Raw genomic sequence first — 25,666 nt, 5'->3', positions numbered from 1 at the left:
TCTCCCGGAGTGTGCTCAAGTCCATATTCATTGCATCCGTGATGCTATCTAGCCATCTCATCCTCTGCTGTCCCCTTCTCCTTTTGCCTTCAGTCTTTCCCAGCATCAGGGTCTTTTCCAGAGAGTTTTCTCTTCGCATTAGGTGGCCAGAATATTTGAGCTTCAGCTTCAGTATCTGTCCTTCCAATGAGCAGTCAGGGTTGATTTCCTTTAGGATGGACTGATTTGACCTCCTTGCAGTCCAGGGGACTTGTAAGAGTCTTCTCCAGCACCACAGTTCGAAAGCATCAATTCTTCGGTGCTCAGCCTTCCTTATAGTCCAGCTCTCACAGCCATACATTACTACTGGGAAAACCATAGCTTTGATTAGACGGACCTTTGTCAGCAAGGTGATGTCTCTGCTTCTTACTATGCTGCCTAGGTTGGCCATAGCTTTCCTCCCCAGGAGCAAGCGTCTTTTAATTTCATGGCTACAGTCACCGTCTGCGGTGATCTTGGAGCCCAAGAAAATAAAATCTGTCACAGCTTCCATTTCTTCCCCTTCTATATGCCAATTCTGGGCAGTTTATAGAAGTTAAAACATTAAATAAAATATAAAAAGTTTAAAAGCCATTTACAAAAAACCACATAAAAGCACACAGACAATATACACAAACAACACTGAACTAAAAACAGCATTGAACTATCAGACATAACTAAATTAAAACTCATTGTGTGCTGCCAAGTGCCTGGGAAAAGGGGTAGGTCTTAACCTGGCGCCCAAAAGATAATAATGTTGGCGCCCGGTGGACCTCATCAGGGAGCTTGCTCCACAGAGGAGGGGCCACCACTGAGAAGGCCCTCTCCCTCGTTGCTGTCCTCCGAGCCTCCCTTGGAGGAGGCACTCAGAGGAGGGCCTTAGATGCTGAACGTAGTGTACAGGTAGGTTTGTTTTGGGAGAGGCTTGCCATCAGGTACTGCAGTCCCAAGCTGTGTAGGGCTTTCTAGGTTAAAACCAGCACCTTGAATTGAGCTCGGAAGCATACAGGCAGCCAGTGCAAGCAGGCCAGAGTCGGTCTTGTATGTTTGAACCTTCTGGTCCTTCTAACAATCTGGCCACTGCATTTTGCACGAGCTGCAGCTTCCGAACCGTCTTCACAGACAGCCCCACATAGACTGCATTGCAGTAATCTAACTTGGAGGTTACCAGAGCATAGACAACTGAAGCCAGGTTATCCCTGTCCAGGTAGGGGCGTAGCTGGGCCACCAACCGAAGTTGGTAGAAGGCACTCCATGCCACTGAGGCCACCTGAGCCTCAAGCGACAAAGATGGTTCCAGGAGGACCCCCAAGCTACAGACCTGCTCCTTCAGGGGGAGCGCAGCCCCATCCAGAACAGGTTGAGCACCCTCCATCTGGTCAGCAGAACCACCCACCAACAGCATCTCAGCCTTGTCTGGATTGAGTTTCAGTTTATTAGCCCTCATCCAGTCCATTATCGCAGCCAGGCACTGATTCAGCACATCCACAGCCTCACCTGAAGAAGATGAAAAGGAGAAATTGAGCTGCGTGTCATCAGTATACTGATGACAACGCACTCCAAAACTCTGGATGACCGCACTCACGTGTTTCATGTAGATGTTGAACAGCATGGGGGACAAAACTGACCCCTGTGGAACCCCATATTGGAGAATCCACGTGGCCGGGCAGTGTTCTCCAAGCACCACCTTCTGGAGCTGACCCTCCAGGTAGGAGCGAAACCACTGCAATGCAGTGCCTCCAACTCCTAGCCCAGAGAGCTGCCCCAGAAGGATACCATGGTCGATGATGTTGAAAGCCGTCGAGAGATCAAGGAGGATCAACAGGGTCACACTCCCCCTGTCTTTCTCCCGAAATAGGTCATCAATACAGGGCGACCAAGGCTGTTTCCGTGCCAAAACCTGGCCTGAACCCCGACTGAAATGGATCGAGATAATTGGTCTCATCCAAGAGTGCCTGGAGCTGGTTGGCAACCACTCACGCAAGGACCTTGCCCAGGAATGGAACATTTGCAGCTGGCCTATAATTTTTAAGGTTTTCCGGGTCTAGGGAGGATTTCCTCAGGAGTGGTCTCACCACCGCCACTTTTGGGCAGCCTGGGACCACTCCCTCTCAAAAGGAGGCACTAATCACCTCCCTAGCCCAGCTGGCTGTTCCTTCCCTGCTAGTTTTTATTATCCAAGAAGGGCAAGGATCTGATATGGAACTGATTGCACAAACCTGTCCTAGCACCTTGTCCATGTCCTCGAGCTGTACCAACTGAAGCTCATCCAAGAAAACTGGACAAGACTCTGCTCTGGATACCTCACCAGATTCACCTACAGTAACACTAGAGTCTAAGTCCCGGCGGATGCAAGAGATTTTATTCTGGAAGTGCCTAGCCAGTGCATTACGATGGGCCTCAGATGGTTCCATGGTGTCCTTAGGGCCAGAACATAAAAGGCCCCGGAGAAATAGAGGAATAGAGCTGCTATACCTCTAGCAGGGGCATAGAGGAAGAGAGGAGGGCCAGGAATTTCCGCTCAGCATGCAGAGGTAAGGTAAAACTACACTGGCCAAAATTCCCTCTTCAGCACGATTTTGACCATCCAGAGGGGTAGCTGTGTTGCAGCAGACCTAAATAAGTCTTATGGCACCTTAAAGATGGATTTTGGCATAAGCTTTCCATGGATTATATTGGAGCCTGTTTTGTCAGACACACGTGGAACCTCTTTTTTTGAATCTATATTTATTTTATTTTTTATAAGTGAAATAAACAATACCAACAACATAGTCAAAATCTTCAGTTTCCAACATTACAGTATTCGGGGGTGGAGGGGGAAAGCAAAAGAAGGAGAGAGAGAGAAAAGCAAGAAAGAGAGAAAGGAAAAAAATATTATATCTAAGCTTCAATGAAAGTAAACCAAATATCCAAATATAAGTCCAATTGCAAATTATACCTATAGAGCACTCTTCCAATCAATGCAGGTATTATTAAATCTTCAATCTGCTGCTCCATAAATGGTGAGCCTTGTCTTTCAGTGTTATAACCTCAGTCTTATAGCAAATAAACGGGAGCGAACAATCCATTTCCATTAACCATATATTACTATTCCATTGACACATATTAGTAAACATTAAAAGTTTAACCAGCAAGAAATAATCATAATCATAATCCCTTAATAATAATAGTAATACTAATATTAATGATAATTAAGAAGAAAAAGGAGAGAAAGAAGCAGAAATTTAAGAAAAGGATAAAAAATAAAAACAAACCATTCATTTGTTTTAAGTAATATCATATCTAAAAATGTATTTCTGTGTGTACACCCACATACACACATACAATATAACCCACAAAGGAGAAAGAAAACAAAAATATGCAAACATTTACTCTGGCAAACTTCCCAGACATCCTATCAGCGAAACCCCAAACAAAACTTCAGAGGAACAGTAAAAATGGCTAAATTCCAACTCAGGAGGCTGAGAAAGTTGGCTCCCTTGTTTTAATGTTAACACCAATGAGAAATGATTCGGCCGCGTCAGGATTTAAAAGAGACACATGTAGATCTTCAATTGCCAGATTATATGTATCTGAGAGAGAGAGAAATTGTAAATGGCAGGACCAAAAGCCCATGACTGTGACTTTTTTATGCAGCCCTGTAGAGGTGCTACCAGCTAAAATGACCCCAACATCTAATATATCATCAATGAGCTACAGAAGGGGCAGGAAGACTTCAGGCTTGTGGGGTGTACTTTGTTTTTTATTAGGGTTTCGCACAAGGGTCTTTCCCAGGCCAACCTGGAGATACGGGGATTGAACCTGGGACATTCTGAGCAATATCCAGTAGGGCACACCTCTTCTGGGAATGAACATTTTTGCTGTTTCCAAGGCTCGCCCCCAGAAGCACGACTTTGCCAGCGTGTGTGGTAGGGGCTGCATGCGCACCGGGGCCAGCAGGGCTAGTGCAAGCACATCAGTGCTAGGGAATGCAGTGCTGGGGAGCCCCTCTTGGATGCTACCCACTGCTCCCAAAGCAGGTGCTGTACGGTTGAGCTTTGGTCCTTCCCATTAAGGCTGCCGCTGGTCATTTTCCTGCATGCTCTTTGGGCCCAAAGGTGATTCATAAATGTGCAAATTAAAGAAAGAAATAACCTTTGCATCCTTTTTCTTCCGTTGTTGATACAAATATAGGCTTCCCAATAAAATACAAATATCAAAGCATTTAAAAGCAACTAAGAGAGTGATCCTGTGGCGCCTAGACAGCATCGGGGGGCAGGGGGCATGGGATAGTTCGGATTCTTGGCTCTGAGGTCAGAGACACCACTCTGACCTCAGACCCAGGAGTCCAAGCTCCCCTCCCCCTTCCGGCTGGCGCAGAGAGAACCGCACTGGCTACCTCTCCGAGGGTGCAAAGGCGACCTTGGAAAGAAGGAAAAGGGGGCTCTTCTGTGGGTGGGGGGGGGGGTGAGGGAAGTGGGGATATGAGTTATCCCCAGCCTCCTTCCCTGCCCCTCCGCAGAGCCCTAGCCAGATGGGCAAAAACGCCCATCTAGCAAAAATGCAGAGTGGGAGTAGCGTGGAGGCAAAGTCACCATCCGGAGGCTGACAGCATCTGGATAGGATTGCGCCCTAAGATGATATCTCCTAAATGCAGGGGTAGGCAACCCGGTGCACTCCAGATGCTTTGGATTACAGCTCCCAGAATCCCTGACCATTGGTCGTGGTGACTGGGGCTTATGGGAGTTGTAGTCCAAAATGTCTGGAAGGCCCCAGATTGCCCACCCTTGCCCTAAACAGTCTTCTTTATTACAAAATGGAGCATGGCCAAGTCTGTTTTCTTACCAAGACTTAATATTGAGTTGTCTGGCACAGGCAAGGAACTTTGATATCAAAGAAGCTGCCCGACCCCCAAATCAGATCACATGTATACAGTTTCCCAAATATCATCATCATCGATATATGTTTGCACTTACAATTTTAATTTCTAAAGAATTCCTATGGGATTAAAACATATGAATCAGGCATAAACATATATCTTTTAAGCTTGATTAATTTTGAATCACATTTTTAGAATATCACTCCTTACTCAGAACTAACTAAGTATACAAATCTTGCTAGACAGCTATAAATCCAACCTGTTGATGTATGTGCCTTATACAGTATTGTCAGCTTAGACAATACTGCGTTGAGTGAAACCTCCAGATACACTTTTCATGCTTGGATAATAAAATAACAGTGCTTAACGTTCTAGCACTCTTTAAAAAACTCTTGGCTCTTGCCATTAAATCTTACAAGCCTTGTTCTGTAAATCATCTCCTAGGAAATGGGCTTTAACCAGCGTTCTCTTCTTGGATATTATCCAGGCCACCTGGCAAGTTGGCTTTCATGGGTTCCACAGAATTAATTGTGAGCTTTGTGTCTTTTATTTGTTTACTTCTCTGAATTCCCAATATTCAGTGGTCAAGGGCTTGCAGTTCCAGGTCAAGACAGCCTTTGCATCTTAAGAACATAAGACGAGCCAGGCTGTGTCAGATGCAGGGGCCATCTTTCTGTTCACACAGCATTCTGTTCACACAGTGGCTAACCAGCTGCCTGTGGGAAACCCACAAGCAGGACATGAGTGCAACAGCACCCTCCTGCCCATGTTCCCCAGCAGCTGGTGTACACAGGCTCACTGCCTCTGGTACTGGAGGTAGCACATAGCCCTCAAGCCGAGTAGGAATAAATGGTAAATTCTCCCAGTGGAGGGCAGTAAAGAGTGGGGTCCCACAAGGAACTGTATTAGGAGGACCAATGCTTTTCAACCTGTTCATAAATGATCTGGATTGATTGATTGATTGCATTTTTATACCGCCCCATAGCCGAAGCTCTCTGGGCGGTTTACAGAAGTTAAAACATTAAAACTACACTTTTTATTATCCAAGCACCTTGCACACGTCCTCGAGCTGTACCAACTGAAATTCATCTAAGAAAACTGGACAAGACTGTGCTCTGGATACCACCTCACCAGATTCACCTGCAGTAACACTGGAGTCTAAGTCCCGGTGGATGCAAGAGATTTTATTCTGGAAGTGAGCAGTGAAGTGAGCAGTGAGCAGTGACTAATGTAAGTCCCATTAATTTTAATGGGTCTACTGTAAGTATGACTTGCATTGGATTTTAGCCCGTGGCTCTGGAATCATATATACCTGTCAAAGATTTGCCACAGAAGATTGGCATAAAGGACCTTCATGTGCTCAAAATTTTTCCTCTCTATTTTCAACTTGTTCATAAATGATTTGGAATTAGGAGTGAGCAGTAACGTGGCCAAGTTTGCGGATGATACCAAATCATTTAGGGTGGTTAAAACAAAAAGGGATTGTGAGGAGCTCCAAAAGGATCTCTCCTAACTGGGAGAATGGGCACCCGAATGGCAAATGCGGTTCAACGTGAGCAAGTGTAAAGTGATGCATGTTGGGGCAAAAAAATCCCAGCGTAAAGTATAGCCTGATGGGATCTGAGCCAGGAAAGAGATCTTGGGGTTGTGGTGGACAGCTCAGTGTAGATGTCAACCCCGTGTGCGGCCGCTGTAAAAAAGGCAAACTCCATGTAAGGCATAATTAGAAAAGGAATTGAGAATAAAACTGCCAATATCATGCTGGTGATATACAAATCTATGGTGAGACCACATTTGAAATAATGTGTACAGTTCTGGTCACCACACATAAAAAGGGATATTGCAGAGCTGGAAAAAGTGCAGAAAAGGGCAACTAAAATGATCATAGGGAACATTTTCCCTATGAGAGAAGGTTACAACAGCGGGCATTGTTTAGTTTGGAAAAAAGGAGGGAAAGGGGAGACATGATAGAGGTCTACAAAATTATGCATGGTGTGAAGAAAGTGGATAGGGAGACATTTTTCTCCCTCTCTCATAATACTAGAACCTAGAACCTGAGATCATCCCATGAAGATGATTGGTGGGAAATTAAGGACAGATCAAAGGAAGGACTTCCTCACACAGCACAGAGTTAAACTATGGAATTCACTTCCACAAGATGTAGTGATGGCCACAAATTTGGATGGCTTTAAAAGGGGGGTGGACAAATTCCTTGAGGAGAAGGCTATCAATGCCTAAGAACATAAGAGCCATGCTGGATCAGACCAAGGGTCCATCTAGTCCAGCATTTTGGTCACACAGTGGCCAACCAGCTGTCGACCAGGGACCCACAAGCAGGACATGAGCGCAACAGCACCCTCCCACCCATGTTCCCCAGCAACTGGTGTACATAGGTTCACTGCCTCTGGTACTGGAGGTAGCACATAGCCATCAAGACTAGTAGCCATTGATTTGCCATTCAGATGCCCATTCTCCCAGTTTGGAGAGGTCCTTTTGGAGCTCCTCACAATCCCTTTTTGTTTTAACCACCCTAAATGATTTGGTGTCATCCGCAAACTTGGCCACGTCACTGCGCACTCCTAATTCCAGATCATTTATGAACACGTTGAAAATAGGGAGGAAACCATTTTGAGCACATGAAGGTCTTTTATGCCAATCTTCTGTGGCAAATCTTTGACAGGTATATATGGTTCCAGAGCCATGGGCTAAAATCCAATGTAAGTCGTACTTGCAGTAGACCCATTAAAGTGAATGGGACTTAAGTCCCATTCTTTTCAGTGGCCCTACTGTAAGTAGGACTTACACTGGATCTCACCCAAAGTCTGAAGGCACCTTGCTGTAGCTAAGCCGGTCTCATCTGGTCAGTACCTGGCTAGGAACTCTATACATTGGAGGTGTTGAACCTCGTTCAGCCCAAGAGCTGAATTCCATTTCAAGAGACACTCTCAGGGCCGCGTTCCAGGGGGGCAGGGCCAAAGGCAAAAGGGGCAAGGCCAAAAGTTCCAGCATGTTTTATTCTTCAGTTACTCTCCCTGCCAGTAACTGAAACGTAGGCATTTCAACCTTTTAGAATGGGGAGAATGGCACAAAAGCCAGGGAACCCTCCAAATAATCCATGATTGGGGGGGAAGGGGGCACCAGGAGAAGGGACGTGGCCTTCTGGGGAACCCTGGAGGGCTGGATTGTCGTCCCAGGCAAGCTGGATTTGCACCCCTGCAATATATGCAACTTTGAGTCCCATTGTGAAAGAAAGGATATGAAGTAATGTAGCCATGCACTCCTTCTGCACTCAGTGCCAATATTTGAAATAATAAGCATTTTGAGAAGATGCCTCGGTCAGGGTCCTTGGAGCATTCAGCATAGATTTGTTCCTGCACATCTGTTGGGGATTGTGTAATTCTTTCTGGCATTCCGCGGTGGCGTTTGAAGGCAGAATTATAGATTTTGGTGAGCTGCCTCTCAGTGTCAGGGTTGGATCTGAGCCCATAGAGTCCCAAAGCAGCTCTGATTCTGAGGAGGAGATACAATCCGTGGGAGAGAAACTCTCTCAGGTTTCAGAGGTGCAGCTGGAGGGGGAGGCCCCCCCACTCACATTCCTGGGAGCAACAGTGACCCTGGCATGGAAAGGGAGGGACAACTTGAGCTTTTAGACGCGAGGCGCAGGCACAAGCGAGAGGTTGCGGGAACCGAGCTCAGGCGCTCAGCCCAATTGGCTCGACATCAACAGCTGTGCCCCGAGGCCCCGCGGGAGAAGGGGAGACTTTCCCCTCCCACTCCTTAAGTTCAGAGAGTTGCCACACTTTTCCCGAAACAGAGACCAACTGACGTCCTAACTCTTAGAAACCCCTGGCAGGCTGTTCCTGTGTATTTCCTCTGAGTCTCAGGCAATTAGCATCTGTAAGCTTCATTAGGTTGAATGGAATTAAAGCCTTGGAAAGCAGCCCTTTTGTCTGAGTGTTGATTCTGGCTATTGGAGGATTCAGAAGGCACCAGGGGCAGTCCTGACACCCGGCCTCCCATCTGTGGTCAAAGCTGTTCATCATTAACATACTGGGATTATACCGGGGAATCAGTGTTTTTGTTTGCTGTTGACCTCATTGGCAAACAACACTGATTTGCCCTGTGGTCAGCTACAGTGGAGGCTGGTGGCTCTGATGTCAGTGGGGTGGTGAATCCTCTCTAAGTTTCAGTCAGGACTCTAAAGGAGGTCTCCAAGCTGTGGAGCATGTTGGGTCATTCCTTCAGAGTTCTGATTGAAACCCGGGGTGGATTTGCCGCCCCACAGACATTGGAGCCACCAGCCTTCACTGGTCATCTATACAGTTTTTTTTAAGGTACGAAATCCCTGTCCGCCTTTGCACTTCTGTGGACTCTCCTGAGGAGAACAGAAGGAGCTGGATCTTTGCAGGCCCAGGCAGTCAGAATGCAGCATCTGGTCAAGGGACACAGTACAAGCAAGTGGAGATCAATTCCAGCAAGGCAGTGCAGACCAAAGAGTCCCGAGAGGAAAAACAAACTCTGCATTTAAATAGTTAGAATCCATTTCTCCTTTCTGCACTCATTTTAAATTGCTAATAGCTCTAGCCTGGGTTGTTGTGCCTCAGGCTTGTGGGTCCCAATCCAGCCCTCTGGAGTTCCTTAAATGGCCCCACCCCTTTCCCTGGTCCCGCTCCTTTCTCCTGACTGCCAGTCGTTTGGTGGTTTCCTAGCATGTTTTCTGAAAGGTTGAAATGCCTCTCCTAAGCAGGGGCATTGCTAGGTTCTTAAAAGATCCGGGACACAGGCTGTATTGCCCCGGCCGTGGGCTTTGAACTCTTAGGTTAGAGGTGCCAAGATAGTGATAAATCAGACTCAGGTTTACTTACAAGGAGTACTTTATTGAGTACAATCACCACACAGGCGTACCCAATGGTTGGATCAGACAGCTTCTCTGAACCCCGAGCCATGGGGTATGGGTTTTATACCATATATGTTAGAAATGAGGCAGCATGACAGCAGCAAGCGCCCCCTAGCGTTCATTCCCAGCATAGACTAACAGCACTTGGTCCTCAGCACAGCCACCTGTAGCTTTAAGGTAAACAAACTTCACATCCCAGGCACATCTTGATTAGATACTCTACTCATTAGTATGGAATGTGCTCGGCCACGCTATAGGCCCTTTGACTCATCTTCACGTGCTCAGAGGCTTACTAGCAAGGGAATTGCACTAATAATTAAGCAAGGCGTTATGGATCTCTAGGCCCCTCTAACACTACAGGTTACGCTCCTGGGGCCAATACACAGGCCCATAACACAAATTTGCACGTGCATCTATCTATCTATCTATCATCTATCTATCTATCTATCTATCTATCTATCTATCTATCTATCTATCTCCAAGTCTAAGTGGACCTCTAATATATGTGTGTGTATGTGTATGTGTGGTGTGCTTACGTATGTGCATAGATTACAAACATACATATATAAGAAGTGTGCACTGACCCCCCACCCCACTTCAACTCAGACCCCAATTCAGCATTTTGGAAAACGTCCCGCTTCTGCTCGGGCCAGTTTGTAGTCAGTCCACTTCAGCTCAGCACCAAACCTGAGTCAAGGTTTGGAAAAGTGAGTCTTTATGCTTCCTGTTGACTACCATGGGAAATTAGAAGAAAAAAAAAACTTTAATTTTTTTTCTCTTGGTCAGAACTGGATGGTAATTTCAGGCATTGTAGCCCCCTAAAAGGGGATTACACCTGCCCAATGTCAGAAAAATAGGTGCAGGGTTCGTATTTTGATTTTCTTTTAAAGGGAACTGCCAATAACATTGTTCTTCCTTAGAAGAATTGGATAAAAATTTCCGGATTCATGGCCCCATCAGAGGAGATGATGCCTGCCAAATTTCAGAATGATAGCCACATGGGGTTTTGTGCAAGGGTTGCTTTGGCATTTTGAGGTCTCCAAGAGAGAACATATTTCTCTCACTATGTTCCTTGTGGACCATTGTTCTGAAAACTATAGACAGCCTAGAGGTGTCCCTAAGTAAGAAACCAGCAAAGTTTCAAAGGATGGGTGCAGGAGTTCATGTGGAAGGGGAGTTCTCCAATTTGAGGGCGGGAGTGATTTGCTTTCCCTTCCCCCCTTCCCCAATAGTTTTTTGGGTAAATTTGTATGAAAATGTACATTAGAGGTGTCTCCCAGGCAAGAAACCTTCAAATATTCTGAAGGATACACTTGCATGAAATTTAGAATGACTAGAATTTATTTACATTTCACCAATATTAGCAGCAGGGGAACATGGGTGAACAGAACGCTGGACTAGATGGACCTTGGCCTGATGCAGCATGGCTCTTCTTATGTCCTTAAATATAGAGTGCCTCTGAGCATAATTAGAATGCTTTTTCTTCCACCACTGAGCACTTTCATTCTCCTCCTACCAATTCTATTCCCCTCCATGCAACCATCCCTCCTCATCCTACCATCCTCCAACAACTCTTCATAGAAACAGATGTTTTGTTTCGTGCAGCTCTCCTCTACCTCCTCCTTGTTATACACAAGCTCTCATTGTGTCGTCCTCCCCATGACTTCATTTGTACCAAGACTTCACCAATATTCAGCCAATGAGTCTGTTTTCAAACGTAGGGCTAAGTTATGGAGAAACTCTGAGCATGTACTAAGTGCCTTTCTCTCAACACTGAAGCTAGAGTTCATGTAACCTCCCCCCCCCCCCACACACACACACACACACACACAAATGACAAAACATGCATAGGACTGAGCTGAAAGGGTAGTCAATTCATTAGCCGGAACTGGGTAGGCACTGTATTAAGCTTGTAGTACCATGCTCACAATTCAGGACTTATTTCTGAGTAAACATGCAGAAATCAAGGTGCAAACCTCCCTGCAAAAGTAACTTGTGCTGGAATCCTGTGCACACTTCACTGAGGGTAAGCCTCATTAAACATGATGGGGCTTCTGAGCAGGCATACATATGATTGTATAAATGAGCAATATTTATCTCCCCTCCACTTAAAAAACAAACCCCAAACTCCTATTTTTATTCAAGCTTTCTGTTCATAGGAACATAGGAAGCTGCCTTGTACTGAGTCAGATCCTGGGTCCATCTAGCCCAGTATTGTTGACACTGGCTGGCAGCAGCAGTTCCCCAGAGTTTCAGGCGGGATTCTTTGCTAGCACTACCTAGGGATGCTGGGGATTGAACATGGGACCGTCTGCATGCCAAGCATGTGCTCTACCACTGAGCTACAGCCCTTCGTATTGCTGGATAATAGCAACTGGCAAACAAAACAGCCCCAGATTTGTTTCTCTGCAACCATGTGAACCCGCTTTTCTCAAAGGCTTGAGTTAGGAGAAGGAGAAAAAACAACCCTCTTGTCTGTTTGTATAAAGTCAAATACGGTTCGGAACTTCTCTTGCCCATGGAAGAGAATTCTCTTTAAGCCTTCCCCAAGAAACCATCAGAATGACATCCATGAATTGAGATCTCTGCATTGAAGGGGCTGTAGTAGATTCATCTTCTAAAATACAGAACTGAAAGTGGCGTTTGGATTTCAGTAAGGCCTGAAAGCTGCCGTCCCCGGCACACTTACCTGGCTGCGAGTCTTGCTCAGCATTTCTCAACTTGGTGCCCTCCAGATGTGTGGGACTGCCACTCCCATCATTCCCATGGCTAGGAATGATGGGAGTTGCAGTACAGCAGATCAGGAGGGCACCAGGTTGGGGAAGGCTGGTCTTGTTGAACTCAGTTCGGCTTACTCCTGAGGTTACATGCATAGGGGTGCACGGCAAGTCAACTGCATTGTAAAGGCATCATCGTATCTTTCTCCTCCTGAAGACACGGTTATTTCAAGAGGCCTTCCTTGAGTGACCAGCCGCAGTTTATTAAGTTCAGCCTGTGTACACCAGTTGCTGGGGGACATGGGCGGGAGGGGGCTGTGGCGCTCATCCCGGCTTGTGGGTTTCCTGATTGCTGGTCGGCCACTGCGAACCAAATGCTGGACTAGATGGACCATTAGGCTGAACCAGGAGGGCTCTTCTGATGTTCTGATGTTTCTTTTAAAATGTTTTAATGGTTTTAATATGGTGTTTTATTCTTTTATCTTTGTTATTCACCGCTCTGAAATCTTTTGAGGAGGAGTGGGATATAAATACTGTAAATAAGTAAGTAAATAAATAAAAGTATCCGATTCCATCCGCCACAGAGCTTTCTTCTATTTGGTGTTATGACCTCCTTGTCTGGTCTCTTTCAGGTGGAATGAGTGACAAAGACATCATCCGGTGGACCTGCGGGGACAAAACCACTTGATGGCCCGAGGCGATACCACGCGGCTGGGATCCGAAGTGGGCGGTGCGCCCGTCGAGGCGGTAGTGATGAATCGGCAGTGCTTCACCGGCTTGACCATCTCTCGGAGTGGAGCAGACAGGTCAGGCAGAAAACAGGTGCAACCCACCGTGATGTTTTCCTCCACAAACGCCGCTGAGCTGAACTGGAGGCGGCAAAAGTATTAGAGGGCTCTTTTGAGGCCACATTCACTTTAAGAGATTGTTTCACGGCAGGGGTCCAGCATCTCAGGCCCGCGGTCCCAATCCGGCTCTCCGCGGTTCCCCAGGTGGCCGCGCCTCTTCCCAAGGCCCCTCCCTCTTTCCCCAACTACCCATTGTCCTAGCTTCTGTGCAGTTTTGCCCCCCCTTCTAAACAGCTGAAATGCCTCTCCTAAGGCTGAGTTAAGCTTTTGCGCAGTTCTTTCCCCCATTCTAAAAGGCTGACCTGCCTCTCCTAAAGCATAGTCCCTGGCAGTAAGAGCTTTAAGTGAACATACGCTGGGGGGTTGGCCCCGCCCCCTTTCCCTCTGGCCCCACCCACCACTAGATTGTAGCCCCTGTGGGTTGAAAGGGGTTCACAAACCCAGTTTTAAGGGGATTCGACAAGTTCATGGAGGAGAAACCTATCAATGTCTCCTGGTCACGATGGCTCCCTGCCGTTTCCAGGATCGGAAGCAGCGTGCCTCTGAATCCCAGTCCCTGGGGAAACCACAGCAAGGGCGGGCTGTTGTCTTTGTTCCCTCCTTGTTGGCTTCTCAGAGACATGTGGTAGGCCGCTGTGGGAAACATGTTGCCAGACAAGCCAGGCCTTTGGTCTGATCCGGCAGGCTCTTCCGGCGGTTCTTAACAGGGCTTGCAAAGCAGAGCCATTGCATCTAAAGAGCCCTTTGGTTCAAGGCAGCTTCCAGGGAAGAACATCATGGTGGGTTGTGCCCAAAGAGCCCTTTGGCATCTTAAAGACTAAGGGCACAATCCTATGCATGTTTAGACAGAAAAAAACCCTACAACTCCCAGCATGCCCCAGCCAGCACAGCTGGCTGGGGCATGCTGGGAGTTGTAGGGCTTTTTTCTGTCTAAACATGCATAGGATTGCACTCTAATTCATTTTATTATAGCATGAGATTTCATGGGATACATCCAATACATGAATCAGGCCAGGAAGGTGGTGGGTAGACAGATACACAACTTTGTGCCGAGGTAGAGTGGAGGAAGAACCAGGCTATTACTTTTGGAGGAGGCAACGTGGGGATCGAAGTGCCATTGTGAAAGTCTGTTTTGAGAGCTGTCAACCAATAAAAGACTTAAAATCAGTGAATGACCTCGCATTATTATTATTGCGTTTACAGTCAGGGCCAGAAGTATTGGAGCAAGGATAACTGTTTTGGCACTTGGCCTCTGTACACCACCACATGGAAGTTGAAAGGGAACACACCCAGATGGGAGCGAAGTCCGGACTTCCAGCTGTCATTCAAGGGGCGTGACAAAAGTGGGGCACTAACCATTCAGGAAGGACAGGCAGTGGCATGCACATGCACCCATCGTTGGTGGCACATAAGTAATGGAACAAACCAACATCATTTCAAACTTAAGGATCGCCTTTAATACCTGGATGAAAATCCTTTGCAGTCAATGATTGCCTGAAGTCTGGAGCCCATGGACACGAGCAAATGCTGAGTTTCCTCCCTCCAGATGCTTTGCCAGGCCTTTACTGCAGTTGCCTTCAGCTGCTGCTTGCTTGTGGGTCTTTCTGCCTTCAGTCTTCAGTAAGTGAGAAGCATGCTCTATTGGGTTGAGATCAGGTGGCTGACTTGGCCACTGAAGAACATCCCACTTCTTTGCCTTGAGAAACTCTTGGGTAGCTTTTGCTGTATGTTTTGAGTCATCATCCATCTGCAATATGAAGCGGCATCCTATCAGTTTGGCAGCATTTGGCTGAATCTGAGCAGAAAGTATAGCCCTGTGCACTTCAGAATTCATCCTTCTGCTTTCATCAGCAGTCAGGTCATCAATAAACACCAGTGACCCGGTTCCATTGGCAGCCATACATGCCCATGCCATAACACTGCCTGCACCATGTTTGACAGATGAGGTGGTATGCTTTGAATCAGGAGCTGTTCCTTTCCTTCTCCATACGTTTCTCTTCCCATCATTCTGGGACAAGTTAATCTTGGTTTCATCAGTCCAAAGAATCTTATTCCAGAACCGGGCAGGATTTTTTAGGTGTTTGCTGGCAAAGGCTAATCTGGCCTGTCTGTTCTTGAGCGTTACCAGTGGTTTGCACCTTGTTGTGAAGCCTCTGTATTTACATTCATACAGCCGTCTCTTGACTGCAGATGTTGACAATGACATGCCTACCTCCACAAGAGCATTCTTGACCTGGCTAGATGTTGTGAAAGGGTTCGCCATGAGCAGCATTCTGTGGTCATCCACTTTAGTTGTCTTCCGTGGTCTTCCAGGCCTTTTGCTGTTGCTGAGCTTGCCAGTTAATTCCTTCTTTTTCAGGATGCTCCAAACTGTTGTGCTGGCCACTCCCACTGTTTTTGCGATCTCTCTGATGGGTTAATGTTGTTTCCTCAGCCTAATGATGGCCTCCTTCACTCGCATGGACACCTCTTTGGACCTCATGTGGGGAGTTCCAGTGAACAGCTACCAAATGCAAATGTGACACTCAGAACCACCTCCAGGCCTTTTATCTGCTTGACTGGTCATGGGGTACCCAGGAAACAGGCCACCCCTGGCCATGCAGCTGCTGTCAGCCACTCGTTCCATTACTTATGAGCCCCCAACGATGGGGGGGTGTATGCCACTGGCTGTCCTTCCTGAATGGTTAGTGCCCCACTTTTGTCAAACCCCTTGAATGACAGCTGACAGTCCTGACTTCGCTCCCATCTGGGTGTGTTTCCTTTCACCCTCAATGTGGTGGTGTACAGAGGCCAACTGCCAAAACAGTTATCCTTGCTCCAATACTTCTGGCCCTGACTGTATATCCTGCCTTTTTTCCTCTTGCAAGGAACCCAAGGCGGCTTACATTATCCTCCTCCTCCTCTCCATTTTATCCTCACAACAAAAACCCTGTGTGGTGGGTTGGGCTGAGAGACGGTGACTGGCCCAAAGTCACCCAGTGAGCTTCATGGCCGAGTGGGGACTAGAACCCGGATCTCCCCAGTCCCAGCGCAACTTTGTAACCAGTACACCACACTGGTTCCACTTACTTCATTTACGTTATGCCCCAAATTGATTGCATTTAAGTAAGTTGCAGACTCTCATTAAATGTGCCTTTCTGGTGGAGAGGGTCAGTTTCTCTAAAGTGTAAAAAGTTAAGGCTTCCACTCAGTTAAACGCTTCCAGTTTCTCCAAACTGGAATCACTTCCAGTTTCTCCAAAGTGTACAAAGGTAACACTTCCACTCCTTATGAGAAAGAAACATCCCCTTTCATTATGGTATTTTCATCGCGTTCAAGCTTTTGGAGTAACGACAAGCGCCAGCAGCCAGCCTAAAATTAAAAAACAGCAACTACAAATCTTAAAATATTTCTGTCGCCATCAACCAAAACGAACATGACGATCTATCCCAAGCTTTGGGTCTGCTGAGAACTGAACTATAGACGAAGAATGGGGGAAATATTGACTGAACAGTGCTGGTTTATCTATTTAGTTCTGTATCCATAAGCCACCTTGCAGGGTTATCCCCCTCATGGGGGCTCACAATGTATTAAAACAGCCCATAATGACATTTCAAATCAAACCACCTAACCACCACAACTGCCTCTAAAATTGTCACTGTGGCAGCAGAGAGACGGAAGATTTGACGGCCAGTCCAGTCAGGTCCTGCACATGGCATGGAGGGAGACGGGGAGCTCGTCCTTTTCCTTGGGCAGCAAAATGTTTTCGGCCCGCGCTGGCTGAGTCGTAGAGGGGTCCTGAGCCGCTGGCACCTGCCTACAGAGTTATCATGAAGAGAGGCTGTCAGCGGCTATCCATGATGTCTGGGACAAGAAGTTCCCACTTGTGCGCGTCCACATTCGACATCCACCACAAAGCAGCAGTAGGAAAAGGGTGCAGCAGTGACAGGCGGTTGCCCTGGGGACGGGTGTAAGATAGCCACAAGCAGGTGTGGTGCCAGTTTGTGTCAGAAAATTATCATCTCTGCAGCTTCACCTGTGCCTGGAGTGGTGAAGGCAGCGCTCTGGTCCTGGAGCGTTTCATGCCATCTGAAGTAGGCCAAGGCAAGGGGGGGCCCTGCTGAGTAGCGAGTGCAGGAAGGGGGGGAAATCCTGCTTCCTATGTGGGAAGCAGCAAGGACAGCAAGAGTGACTGTCGAGTAGTGAACACTGTCGAGTAGTGAACGCTGCCAGCCTCCATGCACCGTTGAACTCAGTGGCGGTTCCTTTTGAGTGGCTCTGTATAGGGTTGCACTGTAAAAAGTTTTAAGCTGGAGCATCTCCCCTGTGAGGGAAGGTCTCAGCAGCTGGGATTGTTTAGCTTGAAACAAAGGCAAGTAAGGGGAGACATGATAGAGCTGCACAAAATTATGCTTGGTGTGGAGAATGTGGAGAGGGAGACATTTTTCTCCCTCTCCCATAAAACAAGAACCCACTGGGGTCATTCCATGAAGCGGATGGGTGGGAGATTCGGGACAGCTAAAAGAAAGTCCTTCACACAGTGCATAGTTAAACTATGGGATTTGCTACCACAGGATGTAATGATGGCCACTCATTTGGATGGCTTTGAAGGGGGGTTGGACAAATTCCTGGAGGAGGAGGCTATCAATGGCTACTAGGCCTGATGGCTACGTGCTACCTCCAGTATCAGAGGCAGTGAACCTATGTACACCAGTTGCTGGGACACATGGGCGGGAGGGTGGTGTTACACTCATGTCCTGCCTGTGGGTTTCTGTTTGACAGCTGGTTGGCCGCTGGGTGAACACCCCTGGTCTGATCCAGCACGGCTCTTAGGTTCTTATGATCCCCTTTTTTGCCTGGAGAACCAGCGGAGGCGATGGAAATGCTGAAAGTTCAGGTTGTGTTTGGTTGTCTTCTGAAGGGTTCGTGTAGTAGCTTCGCAACTGCAGAGTGTGCTTGTGCTCAACTGGTGAGGCTTTCTCCAGCATGGAGGTGCAGCTGATGGAAGCCATGCCTGTTAAAAAGTCCTGCCTCATACACAGCGCTTAAAAGGTTGGGGGCATCCCAAAACTAGGGATGAGGGAGAATTTCTCCCCGAAACTTTGGAGGGCCGAGTGCCAACGCATTCGGCCCCCCGAAATTGGTGGGGAAATTCTCCGCCGGACCCCTGCCCTTCCCCCGGGATGGGACTTACCGTAGCCGAATGTCCCTCTCGGCGGTGGGTCCCGGCGGCGGTTCAGCAGCGGTTCGTGGGGGGCGGGGGCGGCGGCCGGTCTCCCGACTGGCTGCTGCCTCCGCCATTGCAAAAAAAAAAGTAAAAAAAAAAAACACCACACCCCCATGATAGGCTACGTAACGATTAACGTAGCCTATCACGGCTAGATTTCCAGAGTCACCCGTGATAGGCTACGTGACGGTTTACGTAGCCTATCACGGCTGACTTTGGAAATCTAGCCGTGATAGGCTACGTTAATCGTTACGTAGCCTATCACGGGTGTGTGTGTTTTTACTTTTTTTTTGTGGCTGGGTAGATGGGGCGCTTCTACCCAGCCTGAATTTCGCCGGCGAGGGATGGGGCGCCTCCCCCCCCGGCCTGAATTTCGGCCGGGTGAGGTGGGGCGCCTCCCCCCCTCGCCTGAACTTTGGGGGGAGAACCGAAGCGCCTCCCCCCCACCGCGAAGCAAGCTTCGAGAACAGGTAAGGGACTTTCGTCCATCCCTACCCAAAACGGATTTCTTTTTACATTTCAGTGCTGCCATCTAGCAGCCATTAAGATCTGGTTCTACATATGCAGTAGAATAAAAAGCGCCCAAGGCAGTGCTGATACTGAAATGATTCCGTGCAGCAACCTTCCCCAAGCCACTACCCTCCAGTTGTGTTGGGCTACAATGCCCATCATCCCCAGCCAGTATGTCCAGCAGGGATGGTGTAGTCCAACACGTCTGGGGGGTGCCAGGTTGGGGAAATATAAGGACAGAGAAATTTATTAGGATCGCCTTACTAGGAAAACTTTATTGTTGTGCCCCTGAAGGTCTTTATCAAAACGTGTTGGGCCTTTTAGTAACCTTATTTTTAAAAAATAGCTTTTTCAGTACCTTTGTGAGACTTTGCCTCTTTTTTCCCAACTTCAAGTTTGGCGCTTCCCCTTTTTCCCCTTCATAAAGCACAATAACCAAATAGAAGCTTCACGTTCAGGGGCAGCGTGCCTCCGGAGTACTGAACAATGGATGGCAACTGCTTGCCTTTATTGCTTGTAAGCTTCTCGTCGGTTGCTGTCGAAGATGAAACGCTGGACTAAGGGCACAATCCTAGGGACGCTAGTCAGCAGCTAGACGGCCATAGGATCGGTTGGTTCCTGGGAACGGAAAATGGAGGCCACATTCCGAAGTCAGTTCCCAGGGAACCAACCCCCACCCGCTCCCGCGCTGCCTCATAGGCAGTGCGGATTGGCCCCGTGCTCTGTGCTCAGAAGAGCAGCATGGAGCGGCGAAACAGGGCATTCCTGGGGGTGGGCCAGGGTGGGGAGGTTCGAAATGCTGATACGACACTTCCTATGTGTCAACCGACCGCTGCTCCCTGCACTCCGAGGTCCTGCGGCTAGACAGCCGAAATCAGCCGTCTAGCTGTGAAAGCAGGGTGGGGGGAGCGCGGAGGAGATCTGCTCCTCAACACTCCTCCCGTCCTGCACTGGATAGGCGGTTGCCCCCAGGTCGGAGGCGGCCATCAATCCACATAGGATTGCTCCTAAGTAGACCTGTGACCTGATCCAGCAACTCCTATGTCCTTAAGCCTAAATATTTTAATCCTAATAGGTTACACCAAGATGAAGTTTCCAAACTCTGCAGGAACTGTCCCACAAAAAAAAAGAGGAAGCCAGCACATATCTATATTGGTTATTTGTGACAACCAAGAGAGATACAAAGGACCAACTCTCTTCCAGTGTAGAAAGACTTCCCTGTGTGGTCGCCCACAGCTGATTCTGCCTTGTCATAGGCAAGCAGGGAAAAGTCTGATATACACACACAACAAATTGCATAATTTAAGCCACAACCTATGAGTTCCTTTGGTGTGTAAACTGAGTTAAAAAAAAAAAAAAGGTACACTGCCTTAGTTAGCTGATTTATAAATAAGATCCCCATACAACAGTATAAGGAAAATTCTGTTTATTGTAAAATATGCTGCTTGCAAAATTCAGCCAGAAAAATGAAAACACTGTTTTTGATTGCCAACATTATTTTGTAGTTTTACAGTAAGTTAATATTAGTGGGTAAAATGCCTTTCGTTTCTCCTATACAGAGGAAAGCACAGAATACAGAATAGTAAAGAGCGATATGAGGAAGGCACCCTGGATACATATCAGAGAGGGCTCATAATTTTCACTGAGATGCATAAACCTGGGTCTGGACTGGACCACTTCAGGCAGCAAGTGGGGGGGCCAAATGCTGCTCCATCCAAAAATCCCTGAGGATAGAAAACTAGTGTGCCAGGGAATAGGCGAGCCCATCTCAAGGCACCCAATTTGCCATGTGGCGGGAATGCTGTTGTTTTGAGGAGCATTCTGTCGTGCGAGTTGCTGCCCGCAGTTTGAAATGGTATATCCCAGAGCCTGTGTTTTCCTTCTTTGAAGGAAATGCATCATCTCTGATGAGTTGAAGGTTCCTGGATGAGGCTTAAACATATATGCAAAGTACACATTCATTAGGTGTTGCAGGAGCCAGGTAGTTGAACGCCCATAGTTAAAAAGAGATCTCAGGCACACTGGAGGATAATGAAAGAAAGATACACATTTAAAAATTCAGAAGCGGCAAACTGTGCCTGTTCCAATGCACAAGGGGCAGGGCAACATGCTACTAAGAGCACGAGGCTGCCGGTGAAAATGGCAGCTCCATTCTCAAGGCCCTCCTGCTTTTTCCTCCGCATTACCTGGTACAACGTACGCCATGTCCCAACATCATCATATTGTGTGTTACTTTATTTATTTAATTTCTATACCACCCAATAGCGAAGCTCTCTGGGCGGTTCACAGAAATTAAAACCAACAAGCACACAGTAAAACAATATAAAATATAAAAGCATTAAAACCACAACTCTACCCAGATACCATTGGCAACTGCTGGTGGGGATGAGGAAAATGTGTGCTGTCGTGACATCAGGATTCAGTGTAAGCTGTCTTGTCACAAGAGGAGAGCAGGGCCCAGAAGGGGCAGCGGGGAGAGCGACTGACACAGGGCTTCCATTTCAGATAGCAGCCGTGTGTTCTTGGTACTGTGCAGCTAAATGTCGCCGTTTGTGGCGCAAGATCCCCAACTGGAACCAACTTTGTGGTTATAAATTCAGAGCACATACCCCACTTCCAGCTGCTCCCCAGATAAGTCCGATTTAGATGTAAACTTTAGGTGCCGACAAGATTGCTGTTTGGAGACTTGAAAACCTAAGTCAGATTTTCTGATATGAAAAATCAGAATGGATGCTCTACGTATCCTTTCCAGAGCCAAATCTATGAGCAGGATCCGGCCAGGGTTCTTGACCCTGCTCATGGCTTCCATTCCGAAAGCAGCATGTCAGCAGGAAATACCAGAGTAGGCAGTATGAGTCAGATAGTCACGGGACTACCTGAGGAAGCAATCCTGCTAGCGCTACACATCCAGCTGGAACCGGCCTTCTGCAGCAGGGGCACGGCGCAGCCTTCCTTAGCCCTTCGACTCTCGCCTGCCATCACCCCAATACCTTCCAGTCCGAGCTGCGTGGTACGTCAGCCACTGTTTATGCTAAATCTCACTCACTCGTGAGAACAAGCTCCACCCCTATCACACGGCACAACAGGGCAGAGCCAGGCATAAATGCTGACGCACCCAACCGATCAGTAATACTTTGACAGATGGCTCTCTCCTGGCACGTCCATTGGATGGGCTCTCGCTGGATCACAACAACCAAGTTCTCCAAAGAGCAGTGCTCCTACATCAGTTCTGACAAAAAATCCACCCTTATATCCGCAGTCTTTTGTTTGCATTTGTTTCTTTAAAAAAAACCTAGCCCTCTCCTCCCGTCATCCACAACCCCAGCGCAGCCTTCCCCAGTTCAAAACCATCCAAAGAGGATGTGAGCCTCCTGCGGCATCCCAAAAATGTGTTCCGTGAAGTCCATGACCTGCAACACGTGCGGAGGAAAGGTCAGCCACGCCAGAGGGCCCAGACGCCGGTCCGCGCAGCCAGGACAGATGTAGCCCCCGGGATCTTTGGTGCTGTCGCTCTGCCAGAAAAACAATGTTCAGAGAAACAGTGAAGTCAACAGCGCTCTTTGGATGATCCCTGCGCCCCACTCCTTCACCGGACGCATGAAGGGGAGCGCAGTCACACCCGCTGGCCCCACCTCCGATGCACCTGCCGGCCACGCCCCTCCAGTGGCCACCGTTGCGAGGAGGAGCTCTGCACCTGGAGCAGGAGTGGGCGACTTTGAGAAGGTCAGGGGTGGGGGGTGCTGAGGCCCTGCACTCTGTGGGCCAGCGCAGAGGCTAGGAAAAACTGTGCGTGTGTTCTCCATGGCAGCATTAGCGCTCTGAGACACTGCACGGGCCAATTCGAGCTCCCTCTGAAGCTGAATTTGACCACTATGGCACTCAATAGTGGCTACTGAGCTCTAACGGGTCAAATTTAACTTCAGAACAAGCTACGTTTGGCCCATTTAGTGCCTCAGAGTGCTAATGCTGCCATGAGAAGATAAATTATTCTTTTTGCTGTGGCGGGGCCCACATTCAGCCCAAGCATTGCCCACCCGTAATCTAGAAGGCACTTTTATACTAAACCTGGACATGATAGGGATGGACGAAACCATCACTTTCGGTTTTTCATTTTTCCAATCTTAAATTCAGCTCTTCCCAAACTTTCTGAACTGTTTTTAAAGTTTGCATGAAAATTCGTACACATTTTTGTGCACATTTCTTCTAATACATATGCATTTTTGTATGCAATTCTGCCCAATATACACATTTTTTGCAAGCAAAAAATTTCTTAATAATAAGAAATTATTATTTCTCATATAATGCATTTTTAAGGTTATCTTCATTTTGCGTGCATGTTTTCCTAACATAGGCATCTTGGCACCATTTCAAAATTTAGGGAAGTGCAAATTTTGAAGAGTGAGTGAGTTTCGGTTCACGTATTGGTTTGAAAATGCAATGTTCGGGAAGTTCACATTACAATGGGAACCAAATACATTTCTCCCCCCATCCCTTGCACACGTGGCTGCTGGAGGAGCATGGCCAGGGGACGCACCAGGGACGGGTGCAGCCCTGTTTCCTCTTCATGCATTTACTTTTAAGACCTGTCAAGAACAGCAGAGAGATACCAGGACACCCTCTTGGCAATACCATCTTGTCCATCTAGTTCACAAAACAAGGGAACATGCTGAGGTTATCCTGGTGGTTACTCCACGGCTATAAGAACTTCTTTCCATTGGAGGGGTACTAAAGGCAGAGCCTAAACATATTTCAGAAAGGAAGCAAGCCCTTTTTCAACTTGGGTTGGCACCGATTAATGCATATGGCTGCGTTTCTGACGTTAGATTGCAGGCAGCCTTCTGTAATTGATGGTATAAACATGCATATTCTGGACTGGAATATGTGGGTGATTCCTCCTTCCCAGTAGTTATAATGCTGTGTTGGAACGCTTGTGTTCTGCCACTAGGTGTCGGAATAGCACTATTGTGCTAATGCTGAAGCAAAGAGCACCAGCTGAGAGTACACAGAAGTGATAATCACACATGCAAGTCTTTCTGAGAGACCTAGGGTGCAATCCTAAGCATGTTTAGAGAAAAAAAAGTCCTACAACTCCCACCATTCCCCATCCAGCCATGCTTTTTTGTCGAAACGTGCATAGGATTGCACCCTCACAGAGCAAAGAAAAGCTCAAGAACAGGCCAATCATGATCTACGGCGGGGTAGAACAAACCCTCTCTCTGGTTTTACACAGGAGCTATCAAACACCATAGTGTCAGGGGAGGTGTGAAATTCTGTTTTATCTGCATACATCTCTCAGTCCTCAGTCAAGTAAGAAGGATACGTACATAAGCAAAAGGCATTTTCTTCATGGTTATGAACGATTCGGCAGGAATGGAATTGTAACAGCGCCGCACAGAACACTGAACTGGCCCCTCCTTGCACACTTCACTGGTTAACTCAGGCCGTAAATAGTGCTCCTGGAGAGGGACAGAAAGCAACAGTTAACTAGATCTATGCAAGAAGCTTCCAAGCAACAGCCTGCTTGGCGGAAGGGGACACTGGGAACACGGGACAATCCACCTAAGAGCCTCATCCTGGGTCTGCAAAGGGTGCCCATGGGCATCAATGTGCCCGCAGACATCTCTTGATGCCCACCAGACTCCCTGCCCCTCCTGATTTTAATGTTATTCCTTAAGATTTAAAAAAAATCCTTATTACTGTATCGTATTTTATTTTAACTGGGAGGCCGCCATGCAACAAAGGAAAGTGCTGCCCCCCAACATCATCTTTATTTGGATTCAAAAGAGTGGGTTCTGTGTTTTAGAGCTCTCACCCTGCCTCTGCCTTGTACTTCGGTTCTGGAACAAGTTACTTTTATGAATTTATTTATTTATTTATAACATTTCTATACCACCCAAGAGACGAAGCTCTCTTTTGTTTTAGTCTCACCAATTTGCTTTCTGGAAAATGAGTGTTTTGTGACCGAAAGTGCTCACCATGGCAGCCATTTTGTGAGAGTGCCCACAGCATTCTCTCAACATTTCAAATGTGCCCAAGAACCCCAAAAAGTTGGGGAGCCCTAATTCTTTTTATGTGTAGTCAGAATGGAAGTAAGGTTCACTGTGTGTCAAATTTAGAAATGTATACACTGCCCTTCAGCCATGCTTCCAGGACAGTTTACATTTAAAGAAACAGAATAAAAATTACACAGAGTACCTTTGCTAAGATTTGATTGTGTGCCAACTGTGCCCTTTCATGGAGAAAGCAGATATTCATGCCTTGGTCTCATCCAGATTAGATATTCTGTAATGCACCCTTCATGAAGCTATCCTCGACAAGTGTTCGGAAGCTACAGGAGTGGCCAGAGTAATTTCTGTTATTTGCTTCTCGGAACATGTAATTTCACTTTTGTATAAATTACACTCGTTTCCGTTTTGTTTCGGGGTTCAACTCAGTGCTGGTAATTAGGGATTTAAGGATTTTGTTAAATCTGTTCTGTCTGTGTTCTGTGAATTGTCAGGTGTCTTTCATTCCATCATCCACTCATGGATGGAATTGTATTTTTTTACCAGAACTTCATTCTAGTTGCGCTAATTTGCATTAGTGCTAAACTGCATTACTGCAAGTGCACAT

General features: G+C 47.3%; 2 protein-coding genes across 3 annotated transcripts in view; one reads left to right on the top strand and one right to left on the bottom strand.

Annotated features, from left to right (window-relative positions):
• The window catches only part of LOC146339300 (uncharacterized), a 62,037-nt gene extending 47,853 nt beyond the window's left edge, over positions 1-14,184 (top strand). For both annotated transcript variants that reach the window (XM_084809028.1, XM_084809027.1), the window contains one exon: positions 13,123-14,184. The gene's annotated coding sequence lies outside the window, so the exon portion shown is untranslated. The remainder of the gene's footprint in view (positions 1-13,122) is intronic.
• A 6,281-nt stretch (positions 14,185-20,465) lies between these two features.
• FBH1 (F-box DNA helicase 1) overlaps positions 20,466-25,666 on the bottom strand; it is a 48,044-nt gene continuing 42,843 nt past the window's right edge. Inside the window, exons 21-22 of the mRNA XM_084811865.1 lie at positions 24,379-24,510; positions 20,466-22,566 (exon numbers count right to left, since the gene is read on the bottom strand). Of these exons, the coding sequence (XP_084667991.1) occupies positions 22,396-22,566; positions 24,379-24,510 (303 nt within the window). The 3' untranslated portion in view covers positions 20,466-22,395. The remainder of the gene's footprint in view (positions 22,567-24,378; positions 24,511-25,666) is intronic.

This window comes from Heloderma suspectum, chromosome 7, assembly GCF_057233095.1.
Source record: "Heloderma suspectum isolate Gila_16-S chromosome 7, 16-S_ref, whole genome shotgun sequence".
NCBI classification, from domain to species: domain Eukaryota; kingdom Metazoa; phylum Chordata; class Lepidosauria; order Squamata; family Helodermatidae; genus Heloderma; species Heloderma suspectum.
Note: the sequence above shows the minus strand (reverse complement) of the source record. Positions and strands in the feature narration are given on the sequence as shown.